We start from the raw sequence: 20,910 nt of genomic DNA on the forward strand, positions 1-20,910 counted from the left end.
CCCCAGGTTTTGGCGAGGTGTCCGTCGAATTCGGCTGAAAATCACACGAAACGAGCGTTTTTGAATCAGATAAAGTATCAGGTATGAAATTTTAGAATGATAGGGAACGATCGACGGTTGCATGATAGATGAACTTGCTAATTTTCACAGTGAAATCGAACACGGAATGTGACATGGCGTGGTTTTTATAGCCATTCTGTTTCCAGACTTGGGGTATTTCTCGCTTCTGTACACTCGTCTATGGGGCGAATAGTCCCAGTGCTGAATAGCTCTCCAAACGACTGTGGTATTTTCTAACCAGGCCAAGGGCTAGGCTGGGGTTGCCCCGCACGTTTACCTTCATAAAAGATAAATAACATTTATGGAAAATATCGCCCTAGATGTGGAATTTTGTCGTAATAAAATCGACAGACGTTGGTCTTGTACGCGCATGAAAGTACGGTTCCTCGACGCTGTTTGTTTTGATATTCAAACACCGTGCATGCATGTACGTTGAGGCCGCGCCGCGCACATTTTGGCACGAATGACCCCTATGACCTCAGCGATATTTCCCATAATGCAATGTAAACATGTCTGCTCCTCGAAAGTAGTGATTCGGGTATCCAAATGTACTTTATTTTCAGCCACAACCAGGAATGCCTCAAGCATATCCCAGTGGAGGTGCCCCCTATCCGGGACAGCAAGCTGGTGGATATGTAAGTCAATAGATAACTCCAATAACAATTACTACAGTAAAGTAATCATATAGAGAAGTGAAAGTATTATATGAGAGCAATCAGAGAATTAGGTAATCAGTGTTTGATTTATTTAGGGTAGGTTATTAGTATCTATGTATTTAATTTTTGTCTATAGTTTTTATGATCTGAATCAAAGGGAGATCTTGTTACGGTTTAGATAAAACTGTGCATGCAGTACTAGAGTAATTATCAAAGTACACAGAGTGCCTTGATGTGATAATGTGGATGTGTGTTGGGATTTTGCATAGATAGTAGGAGAGAGCATACTGTCTATGGTTACTTTCATAATGTGAAGATGTATTGAGATTTTGCTGTTCAATACTGTGAATGGGATGAACACTCTGTTCAAATCATATGTTAAAAAAGCACATTTATTTTTTGGATAAAATCTCAACTATTGGAACTTCAATGGAAGTTCAACCCACACAGTCTTGTTACCAGGTAATGTGATTGGTGTTAGTCTGGTATCTCCGCTCCATCTTTTGGCCTTCGTCCATGTACGGAGTATGGACCAAGGCCAAAAGACGGAGTGGAGATACTAGACAGGATTGGTGTAGGAGCACAATATTACCAGGAATTTTGATTTCTGGAGAAAGCAAAGTCATTAATGTATTTGCAATAGGAATTGACATGATGAGTGACTTTCAGTATTTAGCTTTCAGTGCCCATATATACCAGTGTATATATAGAGAGAGCTATAGTACACAGTGCCCAGTGACAGTTATCACAATTTACATTTAGAATCAGTCATACAGTCGGTCATTGTCAGAAATTTTGAAGACTTTATTGCTTGATTTTGCATTAATGTGTTTGATTTTGCTCCAAATATGACAATACAAAATAACTTTTATTAGCATGTGCAATTCATCACTCTGGAAAAATCTCTCAGAAACCAAATCGCCCCTGAAAGGTCAAATTCTTGAGTGCCATATAGTCATACAAAATTCTGCTGTGATAACATAAGCCAATGATAAAAACAGTGTTTCTGATTTTCTAGTTACCAATATTTAAATATAGGCACTGTGTACACAAAGTGATTCCGGTATACAATGTATGTACACAAAGTGATTCAACCTCGGGGTAGGGGATGGGGGGTGGGGGGCTGCTCTGCCAGGAGAAATCATCCTTACAAATCATTTTGAAACAGATATAAAACACAGGTACTACATGCATGACAACATCGCTATGAGCAAAAAATGATGCCATCTGACCTTCGTCACACAGTATTATCTGTATATGAATGGACCAGATTAGTTGAGGACCTCTCCTTGGTTATGGTGTACTGCTAGTGCTCCCTCCAAAGCCTCGCGCACACTGTAACCGATGACAGGTTCTAGACTAAGGCCTGATACTTGGCAGCTCAGTTTCAGATCTCTTTTACGAGCATATTTAAGTCTTGTAAATGAGCACACACTTGAATAGATGTAAATTCCTTTTATCCTAGTAGCAAAGTTAACATTTCTCGGTTTATTTTATGCATACAGTGTGGTTGCCTGTTTTTTCTGTAAATAAACCCCTACTATGACTTTATGGTTTGTCTGAACAAAGGTCAGATTGTGACAACGGTACAAGTAGCTGTCTTTTTTTGCTTTCGAGATGTTTGAATTGTTTGTTTTATCTAGTGATTTACAATCACAGAGGATCCTGTGCTGATCTTTCTGTAGCTTACCCAATGATATTAAATGCAAAATAGTTTATGATCGCCATGTTCATTTCGTTGTGCAACAAAGCGTGTCCTTTCATAATTCTTGATGATTGGATCATCTCATTAAAGATGTTTGCATCTATTGGTATAGGATAAATTGAAAGTACATCGTTGTATACAAGTACATGTATCTAGCTAACACAGTTTGTTTTAACATATATTTGCCTGTAAATTATTCACAAGCCCATCAAAAAAAGAAAGGTATTAACATACATGTTATGAGGGTGTGCTGTCCTGCAGCAGAATTTATGATGAACCCAATCCCTAATCAAGGATTATTTTGATATTTAAAAAATATATGTCACAAAATGTCATTGAACATGATTTTTGATTCAGAGTTTTCATTTGAAATTATGATTTAATTATAGTGACACATGTTTAAAAGTTGACTCCAAGAGAGCTGCCTGTTTGATTCAAAGTGAAAATGAGCAAATTGAGAGGAAATTACTCTTACAGCAAAGCTACCATTCACAACATAGTAGGTTTACAACTCTTTCTTTGGTGAACTTACAAAGCGGACTGCACAAGATACTACTAATCTTTATAAGTATATAATCGGTTATTGTCCAGCCCACTACTTGCTGTTCATGTACAGTTTGGTAGGAAATTGCAAAGCGTTGCTAGGCAAAGGTTAGACTTTAGCATGGCCCCTGGTTGCTACACTGCTGCAAATATCTGACTTGTACTGAATTACCCTAAATAGGTACATCTTTGCAAAGCCCATAGCATTGGCTATATTGATAGTGAAACTCCGATCTGTGTACCGGTACTCCAATTTGCTCAGCTAGGTTGTCTTTAGCTTAATTAGTCAGGGATATGACAAGATCATATATTACACAGCTATGAGACTGTGAAAGAGTCTAGGCATGGAGTACCATGAATTTCTGCACGGTGTCTGTCTGAATGTGATATGAATATTCATGTACTGCATTAAGTAAAAACACCTGGATTTAAACAGGAATTGAGCTTGCATTGCCATAAGGCATCAACTGTGTTGACAAGACTGTGATTGTTTCACTCTGTACCAGTGGCATATGTGTACATGCGTGCATGTACTAGCATGTATACTATCGTCAGTGCAGTCTGAGTGCAAGAACAACTAACACTTCACCTTGAGAGTGAAGTAAGTAAACTTTTGCTGAAGCTAATTCCTCAATTAAACTTGCGACTATTCTCTTACCAAAGGAAGAATAAAATCAGGGGTCACCGTGCAAACTTTGGTACAAGAGAGACAAATTACCTAAGATTCCCCAATATTTGAAATTCCAAATGGCCGCCATCCCTGTGTTAACTCTGTGGGGGAAAAATATGATTATCAAACAAAAAATCACAGTGAAAAATTTTCTTTCATCAAGAGCTTTGAAATGAGCCCCAACAAGTGGTAGATCTAAAGAGAATAAATAAAACTTGAAAGCCTGAATTTTTGTCCCCGAGGCACATTCTACCGCAAGACTACTGAGTAAGACTAGCCAAAACTGTTGAGAATGGACCCCTCATTAGGGCAATGTGTCATCATTTTGTTGTGAGATCAATAACAAAACAATATCTGTCATAGTTAGTGAATAGTACAAGTCATTCAAAATATGCATTGTTAAAGAACACTTGAATGATGTGGACATTGGTCATATCATGTATAGATTTTATTTTGTATGGTCTTAGATTACAGAGAACTGACCATAAATGTATGTAAAGAAGTTCACTGCTTTCTTGTGAGAAATGTATTTGTATATTCTGCATTTTGAAATGTTTAAGTGTATTTGTTTGAGGTAGAATGGAGAATCAAGGAGACTTATCAGCGCATCACAGCGTCGATAACTCTTTGATCAATTGCATAAATGATAATTAAACAATAAATCATGTAGATCTCTCGTTTATCTTTTGAACTATTGTTTTTAATTCTTTACTATGCAGAACTACCTCTTGGTTGAAGTCAGAAATTGGACAAATAAAATCTTATCAACCCTCTAATCCATATCATTTAGTTTAAGGTACCTGCCTTGAAATGGAAAGACTTAAACTTTTGTTCAAAATTTCATTAAGGAAATTCAAAGTCATTCCCTTTTGAAATCAAGAATAAAAATCAGGGATCTTGAGAAACAAATTATGTAGTATTTCCTGACTCTTGAAATTCAAAATGGCCACCATTCCCATGTTAACTCAGTGTAAGAAATTTAAATTTCCGTTAGCACAAAAATAAGCTGTTGTAGTAAAACTTGAGGAACTCTATCAAATTCAAAATGAGCCCTGCAAGTTGTAGACCGAAAAGCATTTTAAAGGTTTTTAGAGTCTGAATTAACATCTGTTGCCGAGGTGCATTCTACCTTAATCAAGATATTTATAGCAGAACAAATAGACCAATGTACAGAAACTAAAAGTGAATGGACCCCTTCAGATTTTCTTGCATACACTACATGTAGGAAGTTCTGACAATATAATGACTTTATCTTACAGCCTCCAGCACCAGGATTCAGTGGCATGCCAACACCAGAGTCTGCAACCCAAGCAGCAGGTGCTCCTGGTCATTCAACTTACCCAGGGGCACAACCTGGTTACCCAGCTCAGGGTGGGTACCCTCCTGGGCCTTATCCGAGCCAAGGCGGTGCACCACCCCCAGCCCAGGTAAGAATTTGTAAAGTTCTAGTGCACATTAGGGCTTAATTTGTTGTGTGTCAACTTGTCAACAACGTCTCCCCATGAAATGCTTCATCACATGTATACCTGTATTAATGTTGGCATTGAATTAATCAACCATTTTGCAGGTGCGTTGGCTGACCTCACGTTGCATCCTCATACTTCAACAGCTCATCAATTTATTACCCTCGCAGTTTGTTTCCGTTTCTCAGGTTTTGCAGCAATTGATTATGCCACCAATAGATCAAGTACCATAATGCCTAATTTGGCAAGATAACATTACTATACTGTAATTTTGCTTATCACGAGAATTTATATGACTTTTCCAGTGCTGTAAATTTGACCGATAATTCCGTTTAGAATTTCTCACTGGAAGATCTTTAAGTATACAAACAGCTGGTTCAAAAGTGGTTAGAATTTATGACTACGCAGGAAATGACGCCAAAGGACATGATTTATTGGCAAAGTTATTAGTCCTGATGACTGAGTGGTAGATGGTGCTACTTCAATCTCATTGCCATCATGGAGAAGATTCAATGTTCACATCAACAAGATGCAATCTCCAAGACATCACACAGTCCAGTGTTTCATTTAGTCATTGCTTCATGATATTTTCATGTCATGATGGACATTGGGTCAAAGGTCACACCGGGAAGCTGGCTTGCTTTTGTCGCAGTACTCAAGTTTGTAAAGCAGCATTCACTTGTTCATGTGTTGTCTCCTAACAGTGTCACTTCATGTAGAAAAAAAATTGGTTTCTTTTTCAAGAATATAGATAAATAGCACAATGCTGTGTAAAACTTCAGATTATTACATGCCTCACATATCGAACATTACACACCTCATAGGATTCAATTGTAACTTGTTGATGATGCAGCGGGCAGCATAGTCATCATTTGACTGGAATTGAACTTGAACTATTTTCAACTTTACAACTTTTGGATTTAGAAATGTTCAAATTACATGTTTTACATAGGAAATAGGTTTTAAGAAAATTTAGCAGGAAAAATTTATAAATCGCATAACTTGATTTAAATATATCAATGCACCATTCGATGATTAAAATTGTTCTACTTCTTAAGGATTTCTGTATGTCATTGAAATTAAGCATGTGATTCTTATTTGCAAATGATCCCAAAAGTTTGAAGTGAAAGTTATGTAAGAGAGGCATGTAATAAAAACATAATATGTAAAACGAAAATTGTAATAGTATGAGTCAGTGAAGAACAATGAAAATCAGAAAATTTTAAATAGTTATGTGTAAATGATTACAGGACAGCATTGAAGAGTGTGTGTTTAAATTTACTTGATATGATAGTATGTGACTTTTTTGGTGATCACTATTTCATACTGGAATAGATGAAACAACTTCCAAAAACGGGAATGAAATCTTGCATTCCAATCAGTATCCCTCAGGTACCTATCCCGGACAAAACACTAGCACACCCTATCCTTCCTCTCCCTACGGACAAATGCCGTCCAGCACTCCCAGTGTGGTAAGTTATTCAGTATATAGCAATCTTACCTGCTTTGTTTCTGTGCAGCAAATTCAATATAATTTGGTGCTAGCTGTAATCTTTCTTTCAAAATCAATGCTAGGAAAAGATTACAAACTGTATATACTTCTGTTTTTGATATGATTTATTATTTTTTTAACAAATTGACAGATATTATCAGAAAGCTGATAAGAAAATAAAAAAGTGAAATGCTCATACCCCAGTCAGTTTTTACTTACCGTACTTGTTTTGTGGTTTATCAAAAACCAGAGGATAAACTCAGGAGCTGTTCTAGAAATGCACGACTTTGCTTTTGTTGTGTATTTTGAAAGTAGGACTCAAACTGTGTAAAGTTCAGTGCTGCTTTAGAACTAATATCTGATAGGCCATTTGATGACCACTCCATGACCGTACATCCTGGTATTTTGCATGATCCAGGGGCTGCCATTGTTAGTTTGGTTTTGGGGAATGTACATACATGAATATTATTCTTCACTGATTTGCCATTATATCCAGACCAGTGTATATTCATGTAAACAATATACTAATGGTAATCAAGACACTGTAAGGATGAATGCTACAGGTAGCATCCTTTGATTCCAGTGTTAGTATTAATTTCGTACGATTCTACCAGTTTGATGGCTTAAACTCTGAACCAGTCATCAGTATTCACCAAATCCTCTTGTATTGTATGATTTTATTTAAAAACGGAAAATTGCCATTTTCTGGCAGTAAAATGTCAAATTTTGAAGGTCACATGCCACTCTGAAAATACCAGGATGTAACATCACACAGGGGTCATAAAAGGGCTGTCATGATGGCACAGTTAAAGGCAACAAATAGAAACTGTATGGTATTTCTTCATTAATACAACAACTTACTTGATTATATCAATTTCTATTGCAGTTCATATAGAAATTAATTGTAGTACATTTGGCTATTAAACTTCATGTGCACCGTCAGATATTTTAGTCTGACCACAGCTACTGAGATCAGCTGTCTTTTTGTGTCAATTGTTAGATTACTTTCTAGATGTGAACAAGGCTAACCATAGAATACAACATGCCAATCAATTCAAGTTTGTAGTTTGTGCTGTGTGTTTAATGATAATGTAAATCTACTAACAAATTTGAATGTATTTATTTCTATGTTTTTTGATGTTGGTTGATAGCTTCTTTTAATAACAACCCTGATATTCACCTCTCGAGGTAGTTAAACGCCTCGAAGATGACAGACTTCAACTTTTGCTCGGACTTTTCTCAAGCAAACTTTCAACCATTCTCTTTCAAAATCGAAACTTGAGATCAAGGGTCACCATGCAAATTTTGATACTAGAGAAACAAATTACCTAATATTCACGGATATTTTAAATACAAAATGGCCATCATTCCTGTGTTATCTCCAGGGAGTAGTAAAATCACCGATTTTCACAAATCTAAGATGGTGAAAACTTTCTTTACTCCCTAAACTTCAAAATGAGCCCCCACAGGTGGTAGACCAAAAGAATATTGTAAAAGTTTGAGAGTCCAAATATCTACCCCAAAGGTACATTCTACTTTAATTTTAAAGAAAAAGAACTCCAACTATTTGATGAGTTGAGAGCTTAAGCGCCAAAGTCATTTTTGTTACCTTAAAAAAATATATCCCCAGTCAGTTTTTTTTCAGATTTTTGCCTTAATTTTGATAAAAAACTATAGCCAATGAGATATAATTTCCACTTGGTTCAAAATTATCAAATAATTACAGAAAATTGGTAAAATGTTACACTAAAATTTTGGCGGGAAAAATTACAGCACTCAAGGGTTAAGCTAAGTCCACTCAAGCAACGTACCAGCAAAGATTTGTTAAAAGTTTGGAGTTTGAATGTCCCTCCCAAGTTATATTACACCTTAAGGTAGTATGCGCCTCAATAGTGAAAGACTTAAACTTTTACTCAAACTTTCAATAAGGAATCTTTCAATCTTAATGATTCTCTTTCAAAATCAAGAATAAAAATCTGGGGTTACCTTGCAACTGTTAGTACTAGAAAAAACAAATCACCAAAATTTGCTGATATTTGAAATTCAAAATGGCTGCCATCCCTGTTTTAACTCTATGGAGAAAAATGTAATTTTCGGTTTTGAAAAACTGAGACACTGAAAATTTCTCTATCTCCAAGAGCTTTAAAGTGAGCCCCCTCATTTGGTAGATCAGAAAAAAATTGTAAATTAGAGAGTCCGAATATCTGTTCCCGGGGTGCATTCTACCTTAAGTAATATAACCCTTTCACTGACAAATTTTGAATGCTTTGTTTCCTGTGGTAAGTTTTGACCTACTTGTGCAGGATATAGGGTTGCATTTCTGAAAGGGAATTGTACCAGACTTTGACTCACGGAATCTAGTTACGTGATTAATGTGAATGTGAAGAAATGTCACAACAATGCAGCACTGACATATAAAGGATGTCAAAAAATTCTGATAATCAAAGTGTACTAGCTTTAAATTGCTGTAATGACAGTGATACGTCAAAATAACCCATGTCTATGTAAACATGTCCATTCCTATTTTGATGTGGACATGGCCAGTTTTTAACATGGCAAACAATTTGAATATTCCGATTTGATAACATCAAGATCAAGATCATTAATGAATGAAGATATCAATTAAAATATTCATTTCTAGAAAAATGAGTATTTTTCTCATTTATCTTATCAAATTGTAATTTATAATGATGCTTTTAATGTTGAAGTGGTAAGCTTGTAATGATATTTAAAATGTTGATGATCTTGACTGATTATAAATTTAAGTACGGCCAAACAAGGTACTTCTGACAGACAATGTATCAATGTATTTCATATTGCTCTTATTTTTGACTAACACATCTCTCATTCAAAGTGATAATTTTTGTACATTTTATTCAGCCTGCAATGGCTGATAAGAACCAAGCATGAGGCAGACTATTTCCTGTTTACATGCACCCTAAAATAAAGCTGTCAATGTCTAACTAGTCATGAAAAATGGCTGCAAAACGTTCCTGCAGTTAAATTAAATATGGCTATGTTCTGAAATTAATAGCAGTAAATTACTTTGTACGTGTTTCTGTGATCATATCATTTGTTGCATGTTACCAATCTCTGCATGTGTCAACTTTCATTGTCGTATACATTCCATTCTTTCCTTATCATTAGCCAATGGGTGGAACACCATATCCTTCGCAACCATATGGAAGTAGCCAGCCGTATGGAAATGTACCTCCGGCAGCGGCGGTAAGTGAGAGGTACACCTGTGTTGATGTGACCTGTGCCTTATTTGCCTCATGGTTGCAAAACTTAACCCATCTAATGAACCGGGCCAGATTTCATTATCAAATGTCTCTGCTAGCCTATGTTATACTTCCATTGAATTCAAGGATTATCCTTCCTTCTGCTGTAAAAGTGTGTTGAACTCTTTTCTCCCTCAGATGTTATAATCTCATCTGTTTAGATAAAATTTGTTGTCCATCCGACTATCATTATCTCCCTGACAGCTATTTCCTTCATGTTTTGACTAAACCCTGTCTTATCACCCTATGCAGACTGACTCTCTGTCAACTGTCATCTGTTTTAGATACCCCTCAATTCATCTGTCAATTGTGATTTGTGTCAGATACCTCTCAATTCTTCTATCATCTCCATTAGATACTCATCAATCCCTCTGTCAACTGTCATCGCTGTTGGATCCTCTCAATCCCTCTGTCAACTGTCATCTCTGTCAACTACCCCTCAATCCCTCTGTCAACTGTCATCTCTGTCAGATACCCTCAATCCCTCTGTCAATTACCCCTCAATCCCTCTGTCAACTGTCATCTCTGTCAACTATCCCTCAAACCCTCTGTCAACTATCATCTGTCAGCTACCCTCAATCCGTCCATCATCTCTGTCAGATACCCCTCAATCTGTCTGTCAACTGTCATATTTGTTAGATACCCCTCAATCCATCTGTCATCTCTGTCAGATACCCCTAAATCCCTCTGACAACTGTTATCTCTGTCAGATACCCCTCAATCCGTCTGTCAACTGTCATCTTTGTTAGATACCCCTCAATCCATCTGTCATCTCTGTCAGATACCCCTAAATCCCTCTGACAACTGTTATCTCTGTCAGATACCCCTCAATCCGTCTGTCAACTGTCATCTGTCAGATACCCCTCAATCCCTCTGAAAACTGTCATCACTGTCACATACCCCTCAATCCCTCTGTCAAATGTCATCTGTCAGATACCCCTCAATCCATCTGACAAATGTTATCTCTGTCAGATACCCCTCAATCTCTCTCTCAACTGTCATCTCTGTCAGATACCCCTCAATCTCTCTCTCAACTGTCATCTCTGTCAGATACCCCTCAATCTCTCTCTCAACTGTCATCTCTGTCAGATACCCCTCAATCTCTCTGTCAAATGTCATCTGTCAGATATCCCTCAATCCCTCTCTCAACTGTCATCTCTGTCAGATACCCCTCAATCTCTCTGTCAACTGTCATCTCTGTCAGATACCCCTCAATCCATCTGACAACTGTCATCTGGGTCAGATACCCCTCAATCCTCTGTTAATGTCATCTCTGTCACATACCCCTCAATCCGTCTGTTAACTGTCATCTCTGTCACATACCCCTCAATCCGTCTGTTAACTGTCATCTCTGTCAGATACCCCTCAATCCCTCTGTTAACTGTCATCTCTGTCAGATACCCCTCAATCCCTCTGTTAACTGTCATCTCTGTCTGAGATACCCCTCAATCCGTCTGTTAACTTTCATCTCTGTTTTGATACACCTCAATCCCTCTGTTAACTGTCATCTCTGTCAGATACCCCTCAATCCATCTGACAACTGTCATCTCTGAGATACCCCTCAATCCGTCTGTTAACTTTCATCTCTGTTTTGATACACCTCAATCCCTCTGTTAATGTCATCTCTGTCACATACCCCTCAATCCGTCTGTTAACTGTCATCTCTGTCACATACCCCTCAATCCATCTGTCAACTGTCATCTCTGTCAGATACCCCTCAATCCATCTGACAACTGTCATCTGGGTCAGATACCCCTCAATCCCTCTGTTAATGTCATCTCTGTCACATACCCCTCAATCCGTCTGTTAACTGTCATCTCTGTCACATACCCCTCAATCCGTCTGTTAACTGTCATCTCTGTCAGATACCCCTCAATCCCTCTCTTAACTGTCATCTCTGTCAGATACCCGTCAATCCCTCTGTTAACTGTCATCTCTGTCTGAGATACCCCTCAATCTGTCTGTTAACTTTCATCTCTGTTTTGATACCCCTCAATCCCTCTGACAACTGTTATCTCTGTCACATACCCCTCAATGCCTCTCTCAACTGTCATCTCTGTCAGATACCCCTCAATCCATCGGACAACTGTCATCTGGGTCAGATACCCCTCAATCCCCCTGTTAACTATCATCTCTGTCACATACCCCTCAATCCATCTGTCAACTGTCATCTCTGTCAGATACTTCTCAATACGTCTCTTAACTGTCATCTCTGTCACATACCCTTTGAACCCTCTGTCAACTGTCATCTCTGTTTTGATACCCCTCAATCTCTCTGTCAACTGTTATCTCTGTCAGATACCCCTAAATCCCTCTGACAACTGTCATCTCTGTCAGATACCCCTCAATATCTCTGTTAACTGTCATCTCTGCCACATACCCCTCAATCCATCTGACAACTGTCATCTCTGTCAGATACCCCTAAATCCCTCTGACAACTGTTATCTCTGTCAGATTCCCCTCAATCTCTCTGTCAACTGTCATCTCTGTCAGATACCCCGCAATCTCTCTCTCAAACTGTCATCTCTGTCAGATACCCCTCAATCCCTCTGTCAAATGTCATCTGTCAGATATCCCTCAATCCCTCTGTCAACTGTCATCTGTCAGATATCCCTCAATCTCTCTGTCAACTGTCATCTCTGTCAGATACCCCGCAATCTCTCTCTCAACTGTCATCTCTGTCAGATACCCCTCAATCTCTCTCTCTCAACTGTCATCTCTGTCAGATACCCCTCAATCCCTCTGTCAAATGTCATCTGTCAGATATCCCTCAATCCCTCTGTCAACTGTCATCTCTGTCACATACCCCTCAATCCATCTGTCAACTGTCATCTCTGTCAGATACTTCTCAATACGTCTCTTAACTGTCATCTCTGTCACATACCCTTTGAACCCTCTGTCAACTGTCATCTCTGTTTTAATACCCCTCAATCTCTCTGTCAACTGTTATCTCTGTCAGATACCCATAAATCCCTCTGACAACTGTCATCTCTGTCAGATACCCCTCAATATCTCTGTTAACTGTCATCTCTGCCACATACCCCTCAATCCATCTGACAACTGTCATCTCTGTCAGATACCCCTCAATCCCTCTGACAACTGTTATCTCTGTCAGATACCCCTCAATCTCTCTGTCAACTGTCATCTCTGTCAGATACCCCGCAATCTCTCTCTCAACTGTCATCTCTGTCAGATACCCCTCAATCTCTCTCTCAACTGTCATCTCTGTCAGATACCCCTCAATCCCTCTGTCAAATGTCATCTGTCAGATATCCCTCAATCCCTCTGTCAACTGTCATCTGTCAGATATCCCTCAATCTCTCTGTCAACTGTCATCTGTCAGATATCCCTCAATCCATCTGTCAACTGTCATCTGTCAGATATCCCTCAATTCCTCTCTCAACTGTCATCTCTGTCAGATACCCCTCAATCCATCGGACAACTGTCATCTGGGTCAGATACCCCTCAATCCCCCTGTTAACTGTCATCTCTGTCACATACCCCTCAATCCATCTGTCAACTGTCATCTCTGTCAGATACTTCTCAATACGTCTCTTAACTGTCATCTCTGTCACATACCCTTTGAACCCTCTGTTAACTGTCATCTCTGTTTTGATACCCCTCAATCTCTCTGTCAACTGTTATCTCTGTCAGATACCCCTAAATCCCTCTGACAACTGTAATCTCTGTCAGATACCCCTCAATCTCTCTGTCAACTGTCATCTCTGTCAGATACCCCGCAATCTCTCTCTCAACTGTCATCTCTGTCAGATACCCCTCAATCTCTCTCTCTCAACTGTCATCTCTGTCAGATACCCCTCAATCCCTCTGTCAAATGTCATCTGTCAGATATCCCTCAATCCCTCTGTCAACTGTCGTCTGTCAGATATCCCTCAATCCCTCTGTCAACTGTCATCTGTCAGATATCCCTCAATCCATCTGTCAACTGTCATCTGTCAGATATCCCTCAATCCATCTGTCAACTGTCATCTCTGTCAGATACCCCTAAATCTCTCTCTCAACTGTCTTCTCTGTCAGATACCCCTCAATCCCTCTGTCAAATGTCATCTGTCAGATATCCCTCAATCCCTCTGTCAACTGTCATCTGTCAGATATCCCTCAATCCATCTGTCAACTGACATCTGTCAGATATCCCTCAATCCATCTGTCAACTGTCATCTCTGTCAGATACCCCTAAATCTCTCTCTCAACTGTCATCTCTGTCAGATACCCCTCAATCCCTCTGTCAAATTTCATCTGTCAGATATCCCTCAATCCCTCTGTCAACTGTCATCTGTCAGATATCCCTCAATCCATCTGTCAACTGTCATCTCTGTCAGATACCCCTCAATCCCTCTGTCAAATGTCATCTGTCAGATATCCCTCAATCCCTCTGTCAACTGTCATCTGTCAGATATCCCTCAATCCATCTGTCAACTGACATCTGTCAGATATCCCTCAATCCATCTGTCAACTGTCATCTCTGTCAGATACCCCTCAATCTCTCTCACAACTGTCATCTCTGTCAGATACCCCTCAATCCCTCTGTCAAATTTCATCTGTCAGATATCCCTCAATCCCTCTGTCAACTGTCATCTGTCAGATATCCCTCAATCCATATGTCAACTGTCATCTGTCAGATATCCCTCAATCCATCTGTCAACAGTCATCTGTCAGATATCCCTCAATCCATCTGTCAACTGTCATCTGTCAGATATCCCTCAATCCATCTGTCAACTGACATCTGTCAGATATCCCTCAATCCATCTGTCAACTGTCATCTCTGTCAGATACCCCTAAATCTCTCTCTCAACTGTCATCTCTGTCAGATACCCCTCAATCCCTCTGTCAAATTTCATCTGTCAGATATCCCTCAATCCCTCTGTCAACTGTCATCTGTCAGATATCCCTCAATCCATCTGTCAACTGTCATCTGTCAGATATCCCTCAATCCATCTGTCAACTGTCATCTGTCAGATATCCCTCAATCCATCTGTCAACTGTCATCTCTGTAAAATACCCATTGTTTGATGTCATTCACTTTCTCTGTTAGTTTACTTTGTGCTGTATTTCCTCCATGCATTCAAATTTGCAGCCGTTTGTACTTTGGTTTATTGTTGCTATTCACACCAAGTCAGTCAGTCAGTCGGTCAGTCTGTCTCTCAGTCTCCATCTCTCCCCTTCTCTGCCCTTCCCCTATCTCTCCAAATTCTTTCCTTCCTCCTTCCTTCTATTTTAACTCATGTTTTGAAACTAAAACTTGATATTACGAGACTTCAGGTTGATCCTGTAACCATTGTTAGTTGATCCACCTGCGTTATGAAAAGCAATGGCGCTATTAAACCAAACAGCAAAAGAGGCGTTGTCTGTTTTACTGCTGTTTGGTTAAGCTACTGATCCATACATACAATCTCTGAGATGTTTAATGGTGTCTAACTGTCATATTCTTGCCAGTGCATGACAAACCTTTGCGTAGATGTACCGGTATGTGTAATGACTGTAACTCGTGTAGTACCATGGCATAAAGAAACTTGATTAATATCTGTTCTACAAATGCTAATGGTGCCTGTCTACTTCACTTTGCTGTACTTTGCCAGGCTATACATGTGTGCTGTTTATTTACCTGATTAACCCATGCATGGAGAGTTTTTGTTTTATGAATAACGCTTAACTATTAATCTCTTGCTTGTAATTGTATCCCTCTACAGCAACTGTGCTTTCATTGTGCAATTATTGCATGCTGCCTGGGTGATGTCATTATTGCCAAACTTCAACAAACAAACAAACAGACAAACAAATAAAACAAACAAAAGATGTTATAGTTTTCAAATAACAGTATTTGCACATGTAATTTTGATAATTTTTCAGATGTATCAGACCATCAAGTTACATTGATCTTTTTTAGCAAAGAGTACACTTGACAAAACATTTGGAGGAGAAATTAATATTTATTGACTGTGACAAGAATCTACAATGTGTTTCCATGAGGATATGTTATCCAGCAAGGATTTTGATCGTACAAAGACTATTTTGAGAAGTCTTAAGACTTTGAAAATTTCCTTCTAGACTTGTCACATCTGAATAACTTAAACATAGTGATGTCTTTGAGTATAATTAATGTGTTGTATTTGTAAGCAAATAAAGACATTTAGCTTTTGAAGTTGAATATTATATTTAAGGTCAAATGGAATTGACTTTGTTTGCCAAGGTTGGTCAATTGTGACATCCCCTGTCTTGTTTCATCAAAAGTGTTAAGATATTGGTAGTACTAACTTAACTAAAAGGAGTGCACCATACCTGATGTGACTTTATTGGCTTGTTTACTAACATGGCATGAAGCTAAGTCGAATTTTGCTTTATAACTGTACTAACCTAAACTCCATTTGTTCTTGCATACAGAACGATGTGCTTGCCTTTATGTCACAGATAGACGTATCATTTTCCGCTTTTTTAGGCATTGCTTATAGCTTTACTAACTGTTGCATGCATGTTTCATGAATATTGCTCACAGATACCTGAGGAATTGTCTTTGCAATCATTCTTTTCTGTAACACACCTCATCCAAACTCTCTGCTGTGATTGGTTAATCTACGGTCACATGATATGCATCACTGTTGATGCTGAGACATGCAAAAGCCACCTATCAATTACAAATTTTCAAAACTGTTGACTGTTAACAGTTCTGAACAACTGTTGACTGGACAATTTGCAAGTGGGGTCTGTGCATATGTACATTCTTGAATATTTACACAAAGAAGATGGCAGTGTTGTCTGTGACCATATCAGTAAAGAGTGGAAAGGTTCTCAATTTTTTAGTGAAAAATTTTGATGAGGTGTGTTGCAAAGGACATACTGACTGGCCATTAGAGTAGCAACGTGCATTTATGTTCCCTTGAGTCTGAGAGTCGCCCAATCTGTTGTTAAACAGACTGGTTTGGGTTGGCTTTAAGGCCCTCAAGCAACACAGATGTATACTGTTACCCTCATGGGTAGTCAATATATGTATACTCACGGTCCCTCCACAGCATCCATTTGAATACATATTGTGCTTTTTTCAGGGCAATAAGCTGTGTTATGATACTACTTTTGGGTGTGCCTGGATGTAGAAATGCATTGATATTGAATAGGAAACATTAGTAATTCTCAGTTAACAGTTATTACTCCACATTGCATGCAGTCTGTAATGAGATTTTTTGATAGAATTTTATCTCCAAAAAATTCTCTTGAAACTGATCTCAAATAAAAACTTTGTAATCGAGGTGTATCACGTATACACGCAAAATGATTTGAGTTCCAATTATCCATATAATATTAAGCACACAATCGCAGAAAATGACATGTCTTCCCGTGAAAAGTTAGAAATATTCAAAAAGTGTGAAGAAGAGTACATTAGAAGAATGATAATTATACCAAAAAAAGGAAAAGTTTGATCTCAAATGTAGAGATGCATTCATGCAATACGTTTATACTACCGTCAAAATAAGTACTTATAGATTGACCAAGATCCAGACCTGTCTGTCTGTCTGTGAACGGTCAGTGCTCTGTCATATGTGAACTGATGTCATTCAAACATGCCACAAGGGTATCTGATTCATTCCTTTCTCTGTTCATGCCTATGGGGGCGGGGACCAACCTCAGATTATTCAAGAAAAGAAGAAGTAGAAAAGCAATTTGGTCAGACTGAATGTGATTTCTTTGTTGTAGTGTCAGTGTACTCTTTGATATTTCATTGAATTTTAGCAATGTTACCAATTGTACTGAAAAGCAATGTTGAATATATAAATTTCAAGAATTTCATTTTGATTTTAAATTTCTTGTTGTTTCCTCGACAGTACCAAGCACCACCAGGGGGTCAAACATTGCCCCCACCACAGGCTGCACCTAGATCACACAGTCCCTCTGGTCATTACCCAGGGGCAGTGCCTGGCGTGACAGCGCAGATGGGCCACATGTCGCTCAAACAACAAAAGGTAGGGATATCAACACATTTTACCTGTTCATGTAATATTTATTCGAATATTTAATCATGTCTCCTTTATTCCATCCATGCAGGGTGTAGATCTCATTTGAAAGTGTCCAGAGTTTTGAAAACTCAAATCATTATTTCAGTAGTTCTTAACAATATTTTGATAAATTCAGATTGTACTATATGTACCATTAAATGTTCCAGATTTCTAGTACATTAAACTGTTGTACGTTGAGTTGAATCTTTAAGCTGATACTGAAAGACAACACAAGCATTTACCAAATGCATCAAATATGTTCATCTACCAAGTGTGTAAAACTGATAATTATTAATTAGTGAGTTGATTAAGCAATAAAGCACACTAAGCGATGGTATATCACGAGATTTTGACCAGTTCACGACATATATGCACGAGCGATAGCGAGTGCATATATGGAGTGAACTGGTCAAAATCGAGTGGTATACCGTTGCTGGGTGTGATTTATTGCTATTATATCATAGCAGTATATTGAAATTCTGGCGAGGAACGACAAAACCAGATTTTTGCTCAAGCTGAGAGCTCGCACGTATGCCAGCCGTGGTATATCGCCAATGTAACACGGTTCTTTTCGCGTCTCAACCAATCAGATCGCTATATTTGCGCCATCAATATACTTGTATAATATAATTTACTATATTTCATGATCCAAGTACCAGTTGATTGGAATATGTGTGGGTTGTACTTAGTCAAATATTTTGCTAATTATGGGCTTTGTAAGCTGCAGATTTCTACCCATTTTTGATGAACTAGCTTGCCTACAATTATTAGTCCATTCTGACGAGTCACTTTGAGTGCCAAGTTCACTGACGTCAACTCCTGTCGGTGGCACTCAGTCTCAGGGGAAATGGATATCCATGAAACTTCCAAAAATCATGGAAAAGGGGAATTTTTTTCATCATCACTTTCAAAGGGATACTTTTTCCCAAAAACCTGGCCAGTGAAAGGGTATGGATCCAGGCTCAGGATCTGTCCTGGACCATTTGTGGATGTCACTGGCCAGGAAAGCCAAGATTTTTCGTAAGGGAGAGTATGCAAGTGTATGTGGATTTTGCATTCTGTGTGACTTGTTTGTAGTATGTGTATGTTTGTGCATATATACCAGTTAGTATATACAGTATGTAATGCATGTACACGTATGCTACCACTATGTGATTATCCATACTATATCTATCTATTTATAAACAAGTCTTTGCTGCTTCATACCAAAGGGAATCTCTTCTGGGCAAGTAAAAGATAAAATTCACCTGGCCAACAGATCATCAGATTTATTCAGTTCAGTAGAGCTAAAGTACATTCTTGGCAAGTAGATCAACAATATGTTCAAATCTTAATGTTCGGAAATGTGAAATTTATCTGAAGAAGAACTTTGTTTCATAACAACAAAGTTCATAAACTTGCCTTCTGTACTGTATTATAAAAACTTCAATTAAAGTTTAACAAATCACAAAGAATATATTATTTATCAATTTGTTCTGTTCAATGTAAGGTGCTTCACATTTGTTGGATTTTTTAAGTGCATTGTATGTGTGTGTATTGTGTTTATGCTACCGGTATGTATTTGTTGATAGTGAAGAGAATTTGATCATGACTCATGCAATAGGTTCTATAATATTGAATGCAGGGACTTAACACTAGCCACTGCAAAGTTATGGAAACAAACAGAAATAGTTTGATATTGCAAAAAAAAAAAGTTGTGCACAAATTTACGATAGGAAAGCCATGTTTTTATTCTCAGATATTCTCAGGGTTCTGTAAGAGTTTCATCTTATCACATTTTTCCTCTTTAATAGTAACTTGCCTGGCAATAGCTTTGTTTTCCAAAGTTTGTAAGCTTTCATGTCTGTCATAAAAGTACAGACACCGTGCTTTCAACAATATGATAAGGCATACAATGAACAGAAGATACGCAAGAATTACTTTCGGTTTCTATACGTGAAAGGGGCTATGCACTTTGACATGTCTATTGTGCCGTGTGTGAACTTACATAATTAAAACCTTGAAGGTACGTGCTTAAACAGACATGACCAAACCTGCTGTTGCACATTAGTCAAAAACTGTATTACCGTAATTTGGTTAATCATTGTGAATAAACTGCTAATTGTCAAGTTATCATAGATACATGTTAGTCTTCACCGTCTTTGAACTTCAATCAAACATACATTGTATGCCATGGCTTAGTTATGGTAGAACGCACCTTAGGAACAGATATTTGGACTCTCAAAATCTCACAGTACTTTCCTAGTCTACTACTTGTGGGGACTCATTTTAAAGCTCTTAGATAAAGGAAAATTTTCACCATCTTAGTTTTTGAAAATCAAAACTTTTATTTTTTGTCACATCCTTGACACAGCGACAGTTGCCATTTTGAACTTCAAATGTAAATGTTAAATGTTAGGTAATTTGTTTCTCTAGTACCAAACTTTGCATGGTGACCCCTGATTTGTATTCTTGATGTGGTAAGAGAATGGATGAAAGTTTCATTTAGGAAAGTTTGAGCAAAAGTTTTAGTCTTTCACTTTCGAGAGGCATACTACCTTAAGTACAATTGGCTGTAAATTTGACTCTCAAGAGAAAAGTGACATGTTCTGCCACATTTAACCTTGAAATGCATTCACTTTTAATATCTAATCATAGCAGTATTTGAATATTTGTCATGTAGCTGATCTGTAAGTAAACACATTCAATTATGAATAAAAATGGAACACATAGACCATATGGTAAAACACCTCCACAGTGAGTACCTGGATACTTAGAAATATTGAATGATATTGATATGTAAATACTCTCTCCCTGAAATGTTGGCCTTCGTTGTTCAATATTTGCATAAACAATATTGACTAATGTCACTGAGTCTGTCTGGTTTCGGACTCTAATAGTCTGTCAGTTGTCAGGAAAATAAAGGAAAAGTAGCGTTATTACAGGTGGTGTACAGAATTGTATTTGTTGTAATAAAGCATTGTGTCTGATGTAGGTTGCAGTACAAAAATGATACCAAAAGTCTAGAGTGGTTTAAGTGTCAATGTTGATGCTTTTA

The 20,910-nt window shown here is 38.0% G+C and overlaps 2 protein-coding genes across 4 annotated transcripts in view; one reads left to right on the top strand and one right to left on the bottom strand.

The window, feature by feature from the left end:
- The window catches only part of LOC139122663 (uncharacterized), a 249,372-nt gene that overhangs the window by 93,344 nt on the left and 135,118 nt on the right, over positions 1-20,910 (bottom strand). The window lies entirely within an intron of this gene.
- LOC139122653 (annexin-B12-like) overlaps positions 626-20,910 on the top strand; it is a 47,572-nt gene continuing 27,287 nt past the window's right edge. The window contains exons 1-5 of one of the 3 annotated variants that reach the window (XM_070688246.1): positions 626-695; positions 4,894-5,061; positions 6,480-6,569; positions 9,737-9,814; positions 17,703-17,840. In XM_070688246.1, coding sequence (XP_070544347.1) covers positions 636-695; positions 4,894-5,061; positions 6,480-6,569; positions 9,737-9,814; positions 17,703-17,840 — 534 coding nt within the window. In that variant the 5' untranslated portion in view covers positions 626-635. The remainder of the gene's footprint in view (positions 696-4,893; positions 5,062-6,479; positions 6,570-9,736; positions 9,815-17,702; positions 17,841-20,910) is intronic. The other 2 variants (XM_070688249.1, XM_070688250.1) reach the window with 2 other exon arrangements.

The sequence above is a fragment of the Ptychodera flava genome, chromosome 22 (assembly GCF_041260155.1).
Source record: "Ptychodera flava strain L36383 chromosome 22, AS_Pfla_20210202, whole genome shotgun sequence".
In the NCBI taxonomy this organism is placed as follows: domain Eukaryota; kingdom Metazoa; phylum Hemichordata; class Enteropneusta; family Ptychoderidae; genus Ptychodera; species Ptychodera flava.